General features: G+C 53.9%; 1 protein-coding gene across 2 annotated transcripts; it reads left to right on the forward strand.

Annotated features, from left to right (window-relative positions):
- Positions 1-1207: 1207 nt before the first annotated feature.
- On the forward strand, positions 1208-15060 carry RSPH9 (radial spoke head component 9). 2 transcript variants are annotated; one of them, XM_068557597.1, is made up of 5 exons: positions 1208-1504; positions 4515-4680; positions 7135-7264; positions 7742-7888; positions 14856-15060. In XM_068557597.1, the coding sequence occupies exons 1-5, from the start codon at positions 1278-1280 to the stop codon at positions 15014-15016; spliced, it is 831 nt and encodes a 276-aa protein (XP_068413698.1). In that variant the 5' UTR covers positions 1208-1277; the 3' UTR covers positions 15017-15060. The 2 variants fall into 2 exon arrangements, with proteins under 2 accessions (XP_068413698.1, XP_068413699.1); XM_068557598.1 differs by having other exon boundaries at positions 4515-4641.
- The last annotated feature ends 415 nt before the right edge of the window (positions 15061-15475 follow it).

Genomic DNA, 15475 nt, shown 5'->3' on the forward strand with positions numbered 1-15475 from the left:
CTCCTTGTGGTGTGCGGGCTTCTCATCGCGGGGGCTTCTCTTTGTTGCGGAGCACGGGCTCTAGGTGCGCGGGCTTCAGTAGTTGTGGCACATGGGCTTCAGTAGTTGTGGTTCGTGGGCTCTAGAGCGCAGGCTCAGTAATTGTGGCGCACGGGCTTAGTTGCTTCTTGGCATGTGGGATCCTCCGAGACCAGGGATCGAACCCGTGTCCCCTGCATTGACAGGCGGATTCTTAACCACTGCGCCACTATGGAAGTCCCTGTTTATCTCTTAACCTTGGCTGGGCACTCCAGAGATGGATGTGAAGAAATAGTATCTAGCCCAGGGAGTGAAGAGCCCCAGCTTCAGTGGGGTTCTGGCCTTTCATCTGTTGCCACCACTTTCGCCTAAAAGCAACAGTTGTGGGGCTTGAGGTAGGTAAATGTAGGTGGTAGGGAACATGTAGTTGTTAATGTAAATGAAAATGTTGATGGGAAAGTGTAGTCTGTAAAATCACCCATTTTGTACCCCTCTTCGCACCCTCCTTTCCCAAGGTATGGCCCTATACCTTGCCCCAATTGCCTAGGCCCCAGCTACCCGTGCCGCAGGGCTAGTGGGATCTTAATTCCCCCACCAGGGATTGGCCCAGGTCCTCAGGCAGTGAAAGCGGGGAGTCCTAACCAACCACTGGGCCGCTGGGGAACTTCCCCGCCCCCGCCCCCCCCTCATCACCTTGCCTAGGTCTTTGTAAGACCTGGCTTTGCGGGGGATTAATTGCCTTGGTATCCTAGAGCCAAGAGGATCTCAAATTCTTTTCTGCATAGATAATTCTGAGGCCAAGAAAGGACATGACTGGAGTGAAATAATATAGCTAGTGTCGCTGTTGCATTTTTCTTCCCAAACCCCCACTGCGTATACAGTGAGGACTCAGTAAACGTCGACCGTGTGTAAGGGCTTAGGGAAAGCAAAAATATCCCCAGAACTTGGCTTATTTGGACCTCCAATCTATCAACTGTATCCTACCTATTTGGGGGGAAAAAAATCACGCCGTTGCCCTGACAACAACACCTCCCAACACCTACTCGGGAAAGGAAGCGGGAGGGAGCTAGTATACCCCTGGCTTTTCGGAAGGGCTCCATGGGAAGAAGGGCTGGCAGGAGGCCCCGGAAGGTTGGGCTACAGGAGGTCGCGTGCGTGAAATCCCGCTTCCGGTCGGATGGAAGGGCGGAGCTTTGGGTCTCAGTGGACACCGGCTTCTCCTAGCAACCTGGCAGGCGTTGAGCAGAGCCGCTGGAGCAATGGACGAAGAGAGCCTCCTATTGTCTCTGGAGCTGGCGTCCGGTAGTGGGCAGGGCCTCAGCCCGGACCGTCGGGCCGCACTGCTCACTTCCCTTATGCTGGTTAAACGCGACTACCGCTTCGATCGGGTCCTTTTCTGGGGCCGCATCCTCGGCCTCGTCGCCGATTACTACGTCGCGCAGGGCCTGAGCGAGGACCAGCTCGCACCGCGCAAGACCCTGTACAGGTGGAGGCGGCGCCCGGGCTGGCTGAGGCCACAGGGGGGATACTGAGGAGCCGGGGGCTAGCGAGGGCCGGGAAGGGGTGGGTGCGAGGTAGGATCGAAAGGGGCGAGGTCCAGGAAGAGAGTGGGCGAGGTCCTCCCTGGGAGGACACGTGGGGAGGGGCGCCAGAGAAAGAGACTGGTGGGTTTATAATGGAAGCGTCGCAAGAACGGAGGCAGGGCAAGATGAAAGTTTCTGGAGAATGAAGACCCAGAGTAGACGTCAGGTGGTGGACCTGCTTTTTCAAAGAGTTCAGCTTGGAGAAGGGTCAGAAGCCTTGAGGGGTGGTGGGGAGCTGTTTGGAAGTGGGTCCTGAAGCATTTTCGGTGGAGGTGTTGGCTCACAGGAGGCCCTCTAGGAATTAGTGAACGAATGTGGAATGAGAGAGAAGGGATTTAGAACTGAAGAAATTTCCCTGGACAGTGCCATACAGGACCATCCAACCTCTTTTTGACTACCCCCGACGATGGGGAGCTCATCATCTTACAAGCATTCCGTTGAGGCTGCAGGAAGTTGGAGACTTCATTTATCTATCCATGCATCAATCCAACATTGATTGGATGTATCCTGTGCTAGACTTGGGGTTAAAAAGATGGCTAAGACTCACCCCTATCTCCAAGCTATTCACATCCTAGGAAGGGAGACCAATGGGTAACCCAGCAATTACAGCAAAGTGTCTTAAAACTGGGACAGAGGTGTACACAAAGGGGTGCGAGGGTGGGACATTCTCCTAGAGAGTAATTAGATAAGATTACTGAGATCTGAGAGATGATCTGGAGTTCTCCAGGAAAGTGTGGGGGACAGGCATGACAGTTAGAGGGAACAACTGCAAGCTTATTGGCTTGAGCTGGCTTTGGGTGTTTTGGGAGAATAGTGGGCAGGCAAACATGGCAGTGGCAGCCTAGGGTGTTATGTTGAACTGGATGGAGAGGCCAAGGGGTTTGAACTTTGTCCACAGGCTATGGGGAGCCACTGAGGGCCTTTAATCAAGAAGAGCCTGCTCAGACCTGAGTGGGTAGAATGGTCTGGAAGTGGGTGAGCATTTGGAAGTCTGTTGCAGTGTCCAGATGAAGGGGGACTGAAAGGAGGAGGTAGCTGAGGGAATAGAGGGGAGGGATTGGAAAGATTTAAGTGGTAGAAGTGGCAGGACTTGTGACTAAATGGGGAAAGGTGAAGAAGAGGTCAAGGTTGACCCTTCCTTCCAGCTTAGGCAGCTGGGTAAGTGCTGGTGCCCCCCACTGGGAGAGAATTCAGGAGGTACTAGGGAAGGCCTAGTGAATTTGGTGTGAGGTGCCTATGGGGCAGGGTGGTAAGGAGGCATATTAAAGTACAGATCTGGAGTCCAGAAGAAAAATTTGGACTGAAGATAGAGATTTGAGACTCACTCTATTCCAATCAGTTTTTATTTCTTTGGCACCTAGTATGTGCTAGGCATTGATCTAGGCATGGGGAATTCACTGCGAAAAGAGACAAAGTCCTTGTCTTCATGGAGTTTACATTTTAGTGTGTATGTGGGGGAGGGGAGACAGACAATAAATAAACATACACTTAGCATTGGTGCTAAAGGAGACAGAGAATACAGGATGGGGTACTATTATAAATAGTAACATTTGAGAAGAGACCTGAAGCAACTGAGAGAGTAAGCTGTGTGTTTATCTCAGGGAAAAGCATTCCAGGCAAGTGCAAAGGCCCTGAGGCAGGTGTGTGCTTAGTGTAGTGTGGAACTCTGAAGAGGCTAGTGTGGCTAGAGAGGAGTGAGTGAGGGGGACCATTGCATGAGGTCAGAGAGGGGCCGAGACAATTGTGCAGGGCCCTGTGGGGCACTGTAAGGACTTGGCTCAATGGGAAGTCACTGGAAGGTTCTGCACAGAGACACGATCTGGCTTAGGTTTTAACAGCTGGGTGGGGACTAGACTGAAAGGGGAGCAGGTATGGACATGGGGAGACCAGTTAGGAAGCTACTGCAATATCTGGGCAAGAGTAGATGGTGGCTTGGACAAGGGTGGAAGCAGTGGAGGTGGTGAGAGGTGGCTGGATTCTGGATGTCAACTAGGGAGTAGCTGGGGTTCTAGGGGTCAGGTAGGTGAGACTGTGGAGAGAAAAGAGCAGTGAGAATAGATCCTTGGAAGTACTTAAGGCACTGGAGGAGGGAGAAGGGAGATGTAAAAGGAAATAGAAATGGAGATGCGTTTGTTGGGTTTTAGGTCCCATGGATGACCTTCTTCGGAGCAGTTTCTTGGGGTGCCAGGGGCAGAATCATGGTGCAGTGGTCAAAGAGTGAAAGTGAGGGAGAGCAAGGGCTGCCACAGAGCAAATTGTTCTCGATTATGGTTCAGAGTTGGGGAAGAAGAGGGCGGGACAGGAAAGGGGCATTTTCTAGAGGGGCATGGATTTGAGGGCCGTTGTTTTATAAAGCTGGGGCGTTTTCATGTTGTGAAGGAGCCAGTGGAGAGTGAAGGGAGGAAACGTGAGCAGAGAGCAGGCTGGGGACGCAGGCCCTACGTGGATGAGGGAGGAGTGGGAGGATATCCCCTCCTGGCAGGATGTGAGAAAGAAGGGAAGACCTCAGAGGAGAGCTTCTTGAGCCTGGGCTGGGCTTTCCTGAGAAGTGGGTGGAGATAGCCATGCTGTCAGCTCAGCAGGCAGGCTGAGCATGAATTTGGGGCCCACAGGAGCAGAGGCATCTGCAACTGAGGAAAGTTCAGCTTCCAGAAACTCATCCGGGACCTCACAGTCCAGATATCTATCTAGGAAGAAGCTCTTGGAATCTTGGCATACTGAAGCTTTTAAAAGATAAAGCTGAATTTCATCACACGTGGGGTGGGGTGCACCACAGGCACTTAGCGCTTCTTAGGGGAAAGATGTGACTCCCAACAGCTCTTCTTGGGCCTCACCTCTCTTGAGAAGGGGCGGGGGCAGGAAGCTGGAGTCAGAGGGGAGTTAGAATCGGGGTGATGGTGATGTTGTTGGCAGCCTGAACTGCATGGAGTGGAGCCTCCTGCCCCCTGCCACGGAGGAGATGGAGATGCAGACGTCTGTGGTGAAGGGCCGCTTCATGGGGGACCCCTCACATGAGTACGAACACACCGAGCTGCAGAAGGTGAATGAGGGCGAAAAGGTCTTTGAAGAAGAAGTAGTGGTGAGTGAAGACAAGAGGAGGAGGAGGGCCCAAATGAAAGGGACCTGGGCCATCCAAACCCCAGCCCAATGCACGCTGTGGCAGAAACGTTTATCATCGCTGCCACTGGTGCCAGCTGGGCCTGGGGTGCTGGGTGTGTTAGGCCCTGTGCCACTGTGCCAGTCCCATTGCTTCATCCTCACAGCTCTGGGAAGTTGGTACCTTACTTTCCAGGTGGTAGAGAGGAGAAAACTGAAACAGAGAGAGGTTAAGTGACTTGCCCAGGGTAACACCACTCCTGAGTGATGACAGGACAGGGTGGCAAAGTGGCTGGGCAGCTCTCGGGGGAGCCATGCTATGGGGCTGGGGCTGGGAAGAAGGGGTGTGTGCTTTGCTCTGGGGCAAGGGGGTGTGCGCAGGTGCTTATATTTTTGTATAAATTTGTATTTTACTAGATAATACATTCACTTGGTTCACAATTCACAAAAAGGAATATAGTAAAGTTTCCTTCCTACCCTATCCACCAGTCACTCAGGTCGTCTTTCTGGGGGTCATTAATATAACTGTGTTGCGTGTGTGTGTGTGTCCAAGTCTTGCCACTCAAAGTGCAGTCTGTATCAGAAGCATCACCATACCCTGGGAGTTAGAAATGCAGACTCTTGGGCTGGCATCAGGGTCTGAATTTTAACATGTTCCAAGGGGATTTATTTTTAATTTTTATTATTTTTAAAATAAGTTTATTTATTTTTGGCTGCGTTGGGTCTTCGTTAATGCGCGCGGGCCTTCTCTAGTTGCAGCAAGTGGGGGCTTCTCATTGCGGTGGCTTCTCTTGCTGCAGAGCACGGGCACTAGGCATGCAGGCTCAGTGGTTGTGGCTCGCGGGCTCCAGCGCACAGGATCAGTAGTTGTGGCGCACGGGCTTAGTTGCTCCTCGGCATGTAGGATCTTCCTGGACCAGGGCTCGAACCTGTGTCCCCTGCATTGGCAGGCGGATTCTTAACCACTGTGCCGCCAGGGAAGTCCCTCCAAGGGGATTTAAATATGCATTAAAGTTTGAGAAGCTCTGCTTCCAGAGACATTTTATGCAAGTACAAACCTCAGCCAATACCTCACCCCGACATATTCTCTTTTTATCTTAAAAAACAAAACAAAACAAGTGGCAGCATGTTATGCACACAGTTCTGCACCTTGCTTTTTTCTCCTAGCAATATATTTTGGAGATTTTTCTACATCAGTGCCTGAAGAACCTCCCCATTCTTTTCACCATTGTGTGAACGTACCATATTTAACCGGCGTCTCATTCGTGGAAATGTCGGTTTCCAAGTTTTCGCTCTGACAAGCGATGCCACAGTGAATAAGCTTGTGCATACGTCATTTCCCATGCATGCACTCGATTTGAAGGATCAACTCCTAGAAATGGGGTTGTGCAGTCAAAAAATAACCAGCCCAAGTTCTGAAACTAGAGAAACCTGGGATTCAAAACCCAGCCTCTGCACTGGAACCCAGGTGATGCCGAAACTCTGGGTCTAGGTCTATGATGCTTCAGCTGCAACCCCGTGCCCCCCTGACAAACTTAACCTCCCCTCAGTTTTATTTTCTGTAGAATTGGGATCATTATGTTTACTGTGCAGGCTTGTGCAGATTAAATGAGGTGACATATTTAAAGCCCCTGGCCTAGACACTTATTATTAGTTTCGATCTCCTCCTTTGTAATCAATTCTAGTCAGCAGCCCACGGGAAACAGGTGGTTGAGTGACTTTGGGGGCTCCCAGTGACATGTTTTCCCTGGCAAGTGCTGCTTTTTCCCAAACATCTCTATGAAGTCCTTTTGTTCAGGGTTGCCCTTGATATTGATTATAACCAAATTTCATCTGCGTAAAAATTGTATGGGGTGATGCTTGAGAAATAATGTTAAGTCAAAGGGCAGGATATGAAACTATATAAACTGTAACTGTAATTTTCCTTTGAATATAGGCATAGAAAAAAAGAATAGAAGGAAGTATACCAATATGTTATCAGCGATTACCTTTAGAAGGTGGGATTATGAGTGGTTTTCATTTTCTTAGGTATATTATAAAATATTTCTCTATTACCCAGATAGTCTACAGTGAGCATGATAGCTTTTATATTTTAAAAAGGCAAAATAAGCAACATTAAAATATGATGATAGAATGGTTTGTTTCTGGAAAGGTACATAAAAAACCATTAACGGTATCTGCCCCCCAGTGAGGGCAATTTGGGGGCCAGGGATGAAGTGAGAGAGACTGCTTTTTTTTTTAAGTTTTAAATATTGCACTCATCACCAATTTAAGAAAGGAAGGGAGGGCGGGAAGGCGAGGACTCACCATCGTGATTTTCCATGGACCTGGCATCTACACTGTGGTGACCCAGATCAGATGGTCATGCTGAGGCCCTTGCACCAGGGGTGACTGGGCACAGCGCCCTGGCAGGATGGCTTGTCTCCTGTCTCCTCAGGTCCAGATCAAGGAAGAGACCCGCTTGGTGTCCATCATTGACCAGATCGACAAGGCTGTGGCTGTCATCCCCCGAGGTGCCCTCTTTAAGACCCCTTTTGGACCCATCCGTGTCAATCGGACCTTTGAAGGTGAATTCTCAGGCATCTCTTAGGGCCAGAAGGCATCTCTTCCTGAGCATAGTTGGACACATGCCTGGGAGTCCAGGGGAGACTGCCCACTTTCTCAGAGAAAGAATAGCTGTGGCCACATCACTTGGGAGGATGTGCCCAATGACCTGGTATCTGTGCTTGGCATGGGTACCCAGTCACTGGACCCTGACTCTTTTATGCCTGAGGGTGGGGGAGCATCTGGCCACCTGGGTCTGGGGCTTTGTGTGGTGCTGGGCTCCCCGCCTTTTCCTACCCTCCTCCTCCATGGTCTGTCCTCATTGCAGGATCTGAGCCAAGTTCGGCTGAGAGAACACTGCTCCCTTTTCGCCCTTCAGTCCCCCGTCAGTAGCTGACTGAGTCCTCTGCGAGCCCCTCCACGTGGTCCCCAATCATAGAGGAAGGGGGCTGTGGGGTTTGGGGATGACCTTCACTTCCTACCTGCCGCCCCTTTTGTAGGACTGTCCTCGTCTGAAGCCAAGAAGCTCAGTTCCTACTTCCACTTCAGGGAGCCTGTTGAGCTGAAGAACAAGACCTTGCTTGAGAAGGCTGACCTGGACCCCTCCCTGGACTTCATGGACTCCTTGGAGCATGACATCCCCAAAGGTAACAGCCTGTTACTTGGAGGACATTGGATTTGCCCCCAGGTCAGAGCAGTGGGCCGTGCCACCTGCCATTCTCCTCTAAGAGTGGGACCGAGGGCCTGGGTGGGAACTGGGGGTTCACTGAGGGGCCTTGAGGGTGGGGCTTCCCCAGGGCCCAATACAGGGCTCAGCTCCTAGTAAACAGTTGGTAAGTGTTTGCGGACAAAAGGATTGTCTTCCATGTGCTTCCACAGACAGGAAGTCTCTCAGTGTTTCTTTTGATTTTCATACCAATCTTGAATGGAGGCAAATTGGGAGCCTCCCCCCACCCAAAACATCTCTGAAAACACCCCTGAAAATACTAGCCATCCATACATCTCAGTGGTTAGTTTCAGGGTTAGATCCAGTGCTTAGCACACAGCTGGTGCTCAGTGAGTGGGTGCTGACCGACCTGCTGAGGCCACCTGCTAAGGAAATGAGTTCTATACATTTGCCTCCTGTTATGTGGTTGTACTTTTTAATCATAAAACATACAACTTCAGAGGCCTCCTTTTTTATTTACTTATTTATTTTTTTTTTATTTTTGGCTGTGTTGGGTCTTCGTTTCTGTGTGAGGGCTTTCTCCAGTTGCGGCGAGTGGGGGCCACTCTTCATCGCGGTGCGCGGGCCTCTCACTATCGCGGCCTCTCTTGTTGTGGAGCACAGGCTCCAGACGCGCAGGCTCAGTAGTTGTGGCTCACGGGCCCAGTTGCTCCGCGGCATGTGGGATCTTCCCAGACCAGGGCTCGAACCCGTGTCCCCTGCATTGGCAGGCAGATTCTCAACCACTGCGCCACCAGGGAAGCCCAGAGGCCTCCTTTTTTAAAAAAATATTTATTTATTTATTTGGCTGTGTTGGGTCTTCATTGCTGCGTGTGGTCTTTCTCTAGTTGCGGTGAGCGGGGGCTACTCTCCGTTGCGGTGCATGGGCTTGTCATTGCGGTGGCTTCTCTTGTTGCGGAGCACAGGCTCTAGGTGCGTGGGCTTCAGTCGTTGTGGCTCGTGGGCTCTAGAGCGCAGGCTCAGTAGTTGTGGTGCACGAGTTTAGTTGCTCCCTGGCATGTGGGATCTTCCCGGACCAGGGATCGAACCCTTGTCCCCTGCATTGGTAGATGGATTCTTAACCACTGCGCCACCAGGGAGGTCTCCAGAGGCCTTCTTGTGCTTCAGGTCCCACCTGGCCCAGGCACACAGCCAGCAGTTGGTGGAGTCACAGAGACCCCATTTCCTTCCTGGGGTCCACCAGTAGAGACGAGCATGTCCTTGGAAGATGCTCTTGCTTGGATGCTGCAGCCCAGGACAGATGCCAGGCTCTGGCATTCGGGGGCCAGACCCAAGGCACTGACTCAGCACCCCTGCTTCTTTCCCTCCCCATGCTTGGTGTTCTGAGAACTGGAGGGAATCTGTTGTTGATGATGGCAAAGATAATGATACTAGTAACTACTCATAAAAGCAATGACACTGCTTATTGTGTGCCAGACATTGTACTGTCCTTCCCATGCCTTATCTCATTTTAATCTTCACAGCTGACCTCTGAGGTAGATACAATTATTATCCCCATTTTACAGATGAAGAAACAGAGGCTCAGAGAGTTAAACCCAAGGACATAGTGTTAGAGCGTTAGACTCCAAGGCTCTGGCCTTAACTGTGGTGTCAAGTAGATGGTGTTTCATTTTAAGTGGACATTGGGAATGGCAGGACAATAGTCACCCCCACCACTAAGGGGAAACGCTTCTGAGGAGCAATGAGCAACCCAGTCGGGCTGGAACTCAGGGTAGGGGTGGGACGGCAGTAGTCGTTAAAGGAAAGGGCTCTGGAACCAGAAAGCCTGCGTTGGAATCCTGAATCTGCCTCATACTAGCTGGGTGACCTCAGGCAAGTCCCTCAATTTCCTTGTGCCTCAATTTGTAAAAGGGGAATAATACTTCCTACCTCATTGGGTTGTTATGAGAATTAAATGAGTTAACACATATACAAAACATTTATAACAGTGCTTAACACATGAAGGACTCAAGTAAAAATTAATAATTATTACTGATCGTGTTGTCGGTAGCAAAAAGGCCTTAGAGGTGGGTCGGGCAGGCCTAGGAGGGCCTAGGAGGCCAAGGGGTAGGAGGCGTAGACCAAGGCAGTAGGCGCTGCTGGTGGCTCGTGAGCAGGTCTGTGATAACAAGGCAGTGGTGCATGGATGGATGGAAAGGGGCAAGCCAGGGATCTGGAGGCTGTTTCACGGCTACTGCAGTGCCCCAGGGGCTGGGCTGTGGGTCCCAGGTGGGTAAGGACTGCCAGCAAAGAGTGGCTACTCTGGCCTCCACCACATGGGGGCTCCAGAGTCAACCCTCCTTGAGCATAGAAAAGGGGGTCCTGGACCTCTGGGGGAGATGAAGAAGGTTTATTGGGATGGGCACTTCTCAACCACCAGACATACTTCCCAGACTCCCATTACCTCCTCCAATTCTTTGCTCCCTGCCTGGCAAGGCCGGAGGGGGCTGCACATCCCTGGTTGATAAAGGGAGCCAGGAACACTGTGGTGGTGGGACCTGGCGCCATGGGCTGAATGGTGGACGGAGAAAAGTCCTCTTAGAGCCCCTAATCTGGGGGCAGCAGCCCCTCCTCCCTGATTCAGTGTGTGGCTGGAAAGCTCTGTCCGGTGCTGACTTCTCAGCCTTCTCACACGCAGCAGGATGCTCCAGGGCCAGCGGATGAGGCACTCCCTCCATAGCGCTGGGTGACTGGGGGGGCTAACACAAGAGCGCCTCCTCCCCCTTGAGCCTAGTCTTCTTGTCCTAATGGTGGGCCTTAGGGCTGAAGCGTGATTCGACACCCAGTCCACCCCCGCACGTTGCTTTGTCCGTAGTGCTGGAGCCTTAGGGGCTGAGGGCTCCTGACATCTCCTGTGTGTGTGGGCCTGAGGGGAGGGATGCTCCTGGCCTGACCTTGGGAAACTCCACAGCTTCTGGGCCTCCAGCTCCCTTCCTCCCAGAGCCAACACCAGAAAGCCTCCAGGAAGTCGGGCCCAGCTTTTTCTCATGATGTCTTGATGGGAGCCATGGTGTGGGGGTCAAAGTGTGGATGGTCGGGGGAGAGCAGACACTCTGACTTTGCTCCCAGACTCCCTTCCTTATCTGCCAGTGAAAGAGCAAAAGGAGCGGCTGGGAGGCTGCCCCATCAGGCAGACGGCAGCCAGAATGGCTGGGCTGCTAAGTGAGGCCAAAATCCCGAGGAAGAGTTCCCTGGGACACCAGCACTGGCCGGAGGGGTGGAATTTGGGAGCCGTTTTCTGCCCAGGTGGGATCAGTTTCCTTTCTGGGTCTGAGGCAATTGTTCAGGGGAACTTCATGTCATCTGTGAGCAGGTATGGCTTAGATTGGCCCTGCCAGGGGCCACTAATGCCCTCCTGAACTGTGCCTTGGGGTCTGCGGAGTTTTGTGGGAGTAGGGCTTTGGGAGCGGAACCATCCTCCTGGTGGACACAGGGCGACAGCTAAGAGTTCTCTGAGCTTGGGCTCTCGCCAGGTGAGACATGAAGCACCAGGTCAGGACACCAGATTTCTAGGCAGTACTCTTGCCATTCAATGCTCCTTAATCTTCCACTCTATCAGCAAATAATAGCCACTGAGCAGCTACTATGTCCCAGGCACCAGAGACGCCACTGGGAACAGGACACCATCTTTGCAAGGACACCATCTTTGCCTCACAAGAGGTTTGGGAAGATCAAATGAAACAGAAAAGTAAAATAGAAGGTGCCTCACAAGTGAAATCATAGGTGTCCTGGGAAGCAGAGCGAGCTGGGTAGAGGGCAGAGCGCCTCTCCTTGCTCCACTCTGGGCCGGAGCTGACAGATCTCAGGAACTGCTCAGCACAGGGCCGCTGAGGCTCCAGCACAATGCCCAGTTCAGGCAGCAGAGGGCAGCAAGGGGCCTGCTTCCCTGGAAAGCAGCGGGGGACCCAGGGGGACAGCATCGAAGAGGGGTGGGGAACACGGTGTCCGGGATCAGCCTTCTCTTGGGGGGTGTGCAGGTGGCACCTCCCTTCCAGCCCTGTGGAAGCCTGGGTGACAGGTGCTCTGTCTTCTGGACCAGGGGGCCTGGCCTTGCTCATCAATGAGACCGGGACCTCTTCCGCCTGGTTCCCCACCCCGCCCCCACCCACTTCCCAGGCGCTGTGGCCCTGGTGTGGTGGGAGTGGCTGCTCTGAGAAGGGGCCCATGGCCATTTCTGTGTGTGTGACAAGTTGTGTGGTGCTGGTCTGAGGACCGGTCTGAGGACCGGTTGAAGCCATCTGCTGCCCCTGGACAGCCCTGAACCCCAGCCTGGTCCACTCTACTCCTCAAACTTAATCTCAGAGCTTTGCTGCCTTCCTTCCTGGCGGGCAGGAGAATATAACCATGATGAGCCTACCCCAGCCTGAGGTTTCCACACTGGCAAGGCGGGTGAGGCCCTGGAACTTCCTGCTGATGCAGGAGGGCCCATTCCTGATTTACCAGCTTATATCCCTCCCACCACACCCTCGAAGAAGAGCGCTTGTGGAGAAGAGTGGTTGCCAGGGGACCGGAGGGGAGGTCTGGGGAGACCTGGGAGAGACCAGGGGCTGAGAACAGAAACACCAGGGCTGCAGGAGGCTGCTTTCCCCAGAGCCCCACAGGTGGTGGCTGGCTAGGCCCAGCCTTTCCAGCAGTTGCAGTGAGAAAAGTGGGTGAAGGTGACAGCAAGCGCCTGGCTTCCCAGGTAGACGCTACGTGACTCCTGGCACGTTGAGAGTGTGTTTCCTGGGCGACAAGCTGCGCCAGGGACAAGGAAAGGACAGGAGTGTGACAGGAATGCAAGGGAGGGAGGAGGTAGCGTCATTGGCTGGCCGGCCACTTCACATGCCGCTCCTGTCCTCGGCCGGCACCCTGGGCCTGCTCGGCACCGGCCGCCAACCTGGTGGCAGCACTGTATTTCTCTAGCATCCCCGTCAGTTTCTCCTTGCTCTTGGGTGGGGTGGGGAGAGCCCCTGCTGATGAGCCTGGGCCCCCCGGTGGCCAAAACCTAGGTGGGCAGGCTGGTGCCAGGGGAGGCCAGGACCCAGCCCTTGCCCAGGGTGTGCCAAGGCGCCAGCGACAGGGAACTGCTGATAGTGGTCTGGGCCGGGGGACTCCAGGATTCCAGTTCTCCAGGGCAGCATCTGGCTGCAAGCTGCCCTCCCCAGGTGGGCAGAGCCTGACCTTTTTCAGTTCAAGGGGGCTGTGTGGCCGTGGGCTCCAAGGGCGGGGAGGGACACACCAGACGATGCTCTGGGAACTGGCAGTGGGGGCTAAAAGGGGCTATCTTCTGGGGGGGCCTGTGCTTCTGGCCAGACGCTGAATGCAGTGCACTGGGAACACTTTGTTCTGTCACACCCCCTCTCTCCTGTTACCCATAGGCCATCTGTTTTCTGGAATGAGTGACTGGGAAAGCAACAGGCTAAGGCCTCTAGAACTCTGCGGGCAGGTCTATGAGGTGGAGATATGCGGAGGAAAGCTGCGAGCTAGGGGAAATACTCTCCACTTCTCTGACCAGGAAAGATACTGCCCCCATCCCAACCTAGGCAGTGCCCTACCCAGAGCTCTGGGAACCCAGGAACACCCTTCTTTCTTCTTAATGCTGTCTGGCCAGCACTGAGTGGGCCTGGGGGAGTGGGGTCAAGCCCACACTGTGCCTTCTGCTTCATCATCTCACGCATGGGTGGTGGCACTTGGTGCAGGCTACTGCACAGTGCTGAGGTGGCCTCCAGGTGGCCTCTCCCTAAGCAGCCCAAGGCCAGCTGACCTACACACCCCCCAAAAACTCTGGCTTTGACCTGGGCAGGTGCTGGCACCCTGAGTAGGGCTGAGCTGCCATCAGAGCCAGGGGTGCCTGGTGGTCAGGTCGCTTGGATTCAGGGTGGCCCCTGGAGGGTGGGACCTGAGCTCCGAGGCTGCTGGGTGTGGAGTGACCATGGTGGGCTGTGGCTGGAGGAGGCCTGGGGGCAGAGGGGCAGTGGAAGCTAGGCAGCCAGGCCGGCCTGGCAGCTGATGAAGGCCTAGGCGCAGTTCTCAGCGCATCACTGGCTGGTCCAGCACCAAAACCTTCAAAGCATTTGCCTTTCTGGCAGGGCCTGGAGCAGAGCTGCGGCTGGGCCGGGAGAGGCCTCAGTGCGCAGGGGAATAGAAGTTCCAGATCTGCATCCAGAGGCGATTTTCCCAGGCTCCTTCCTCCCACACAGCGGCTCCCTCCCTCGGTTCTGGAGCTGGATCAGGCCCTTCCCGCCAAGTCCTCACGGCTGCACAGCTCAGCCCCAGGCTGGGCTGCTCCCGTCTGGGGAGCAAAAAACAGGGCAGAACCCAGGACAGACAAAGGCTTATTAGTTGCAGCTCAAGTACCCTCCCGCCAAGGATGGCTCCCAGTCTACCGGCTGCCAGAAAGGGCTACTGAGCTGGGAGGCCTGAAACGGCCCCACTTCTATGTGAGCCTGGTCAGGTCTCATCCATCTCAGAGCAGAGGCTTCTAGCCTGGGGAAGAGAGAGCAAATGGCAAACAGCGGTGAAGCGCACCAGGACTGAAGGCCACCAGTGAGCACCCCTAGCGCAGGGTGAGAGGGAGCCTGGAGCCTCCCCTAGTCCAGCCCCAGCTCCCCTCTGCCTGTGCACTGTGGATTCAGCTTCCTCCCCCACACAACCTTTCACTAGACTTGCTGACAAGAACAAAACGGACTGCTTTGAGTTTTACCTCTTTTCATTTCCTTTGCCCTCCCTCTGGAAGTGGTTTTAATGAGCAGTGAAACGGCTCAAAGGCAATCAGGAGGAGTAAAGTGCCGGGATAATTAAACTGTCTTCCCTTTTCCCACTGGACCTTAATGCTCGGGCCTGGCTGCCCCGAGCCTGGGGCCTCTGCATACCCGGCAGGGCTCTGCCTCCACAGTGCCCAGGCCTTGCCTCCTGCTCCTCCTCAGGGTCCTGGAGCATCCAGATGGAGAGAGGCAATACCCTGGTGGTGCTGCGCAGCCTGCTCTGGCCAGGCCTCACCTTCTACCACGCTCCTCGCACCAAGAACTATGGCTACATCTACGTGGGCACTGGCGAGAAGAACATCGACCTGCCGTTCATGCTGTAGGAGGGCCGCCTGGGGAGTCTGGAGAGTCTAAACAGTATTTTCATAACGTCCAGTGAATTTGGTCTGTTTGTTCTGTGCTGCTGCCTCCCCTCATCTCCACCTCCATGTGGTGTCCAGGCTGAGGAGAGGCCCAGCTCAAATAGAGCAAGTGGCAGAGGGTTGGAATGTGCTAACGAGAGAGAATGGTGGGAGGAAATGGCGGGGGGAGAAGGTGACAGCCAGGAGCCCGCTGAGGAGGGCAGCTTCTTGGACTCAGATGAGAGCTGCACATGGGCCGGGCAGCCTAACTTACCTCCTCCTTGCAGCCCCCATGGCCGAAAAGCTAACAGCTGTCAATAGAGAGGAAGGGAACCTGTTTGGCCCGTGAACTCCCCTGTTGCATTCACGTGGCCCATCACAAGAGATCAGTGACTCAATGCTCAGTAACTGGCCGGAAACGGGCCGAGCCCCCCGCACTTC

The sequence above is a fragment of the Eschrichtius robustus genome, chromosome 12 (assembly GCF_028021215.1).
Source record: "Eschrichtius robustus isolate mEscRob2 chromosome 12, mEscRob2.pri, whole genome shotgun sequence".
NCBI classification, from domain to species: domain Eukaryota; kingdom Metazoa; phylum Chordata; class Mammalia; order Artiodactyla; family Eschrichtiidae; genus Eschrichtius; species Eschrichtius robustus.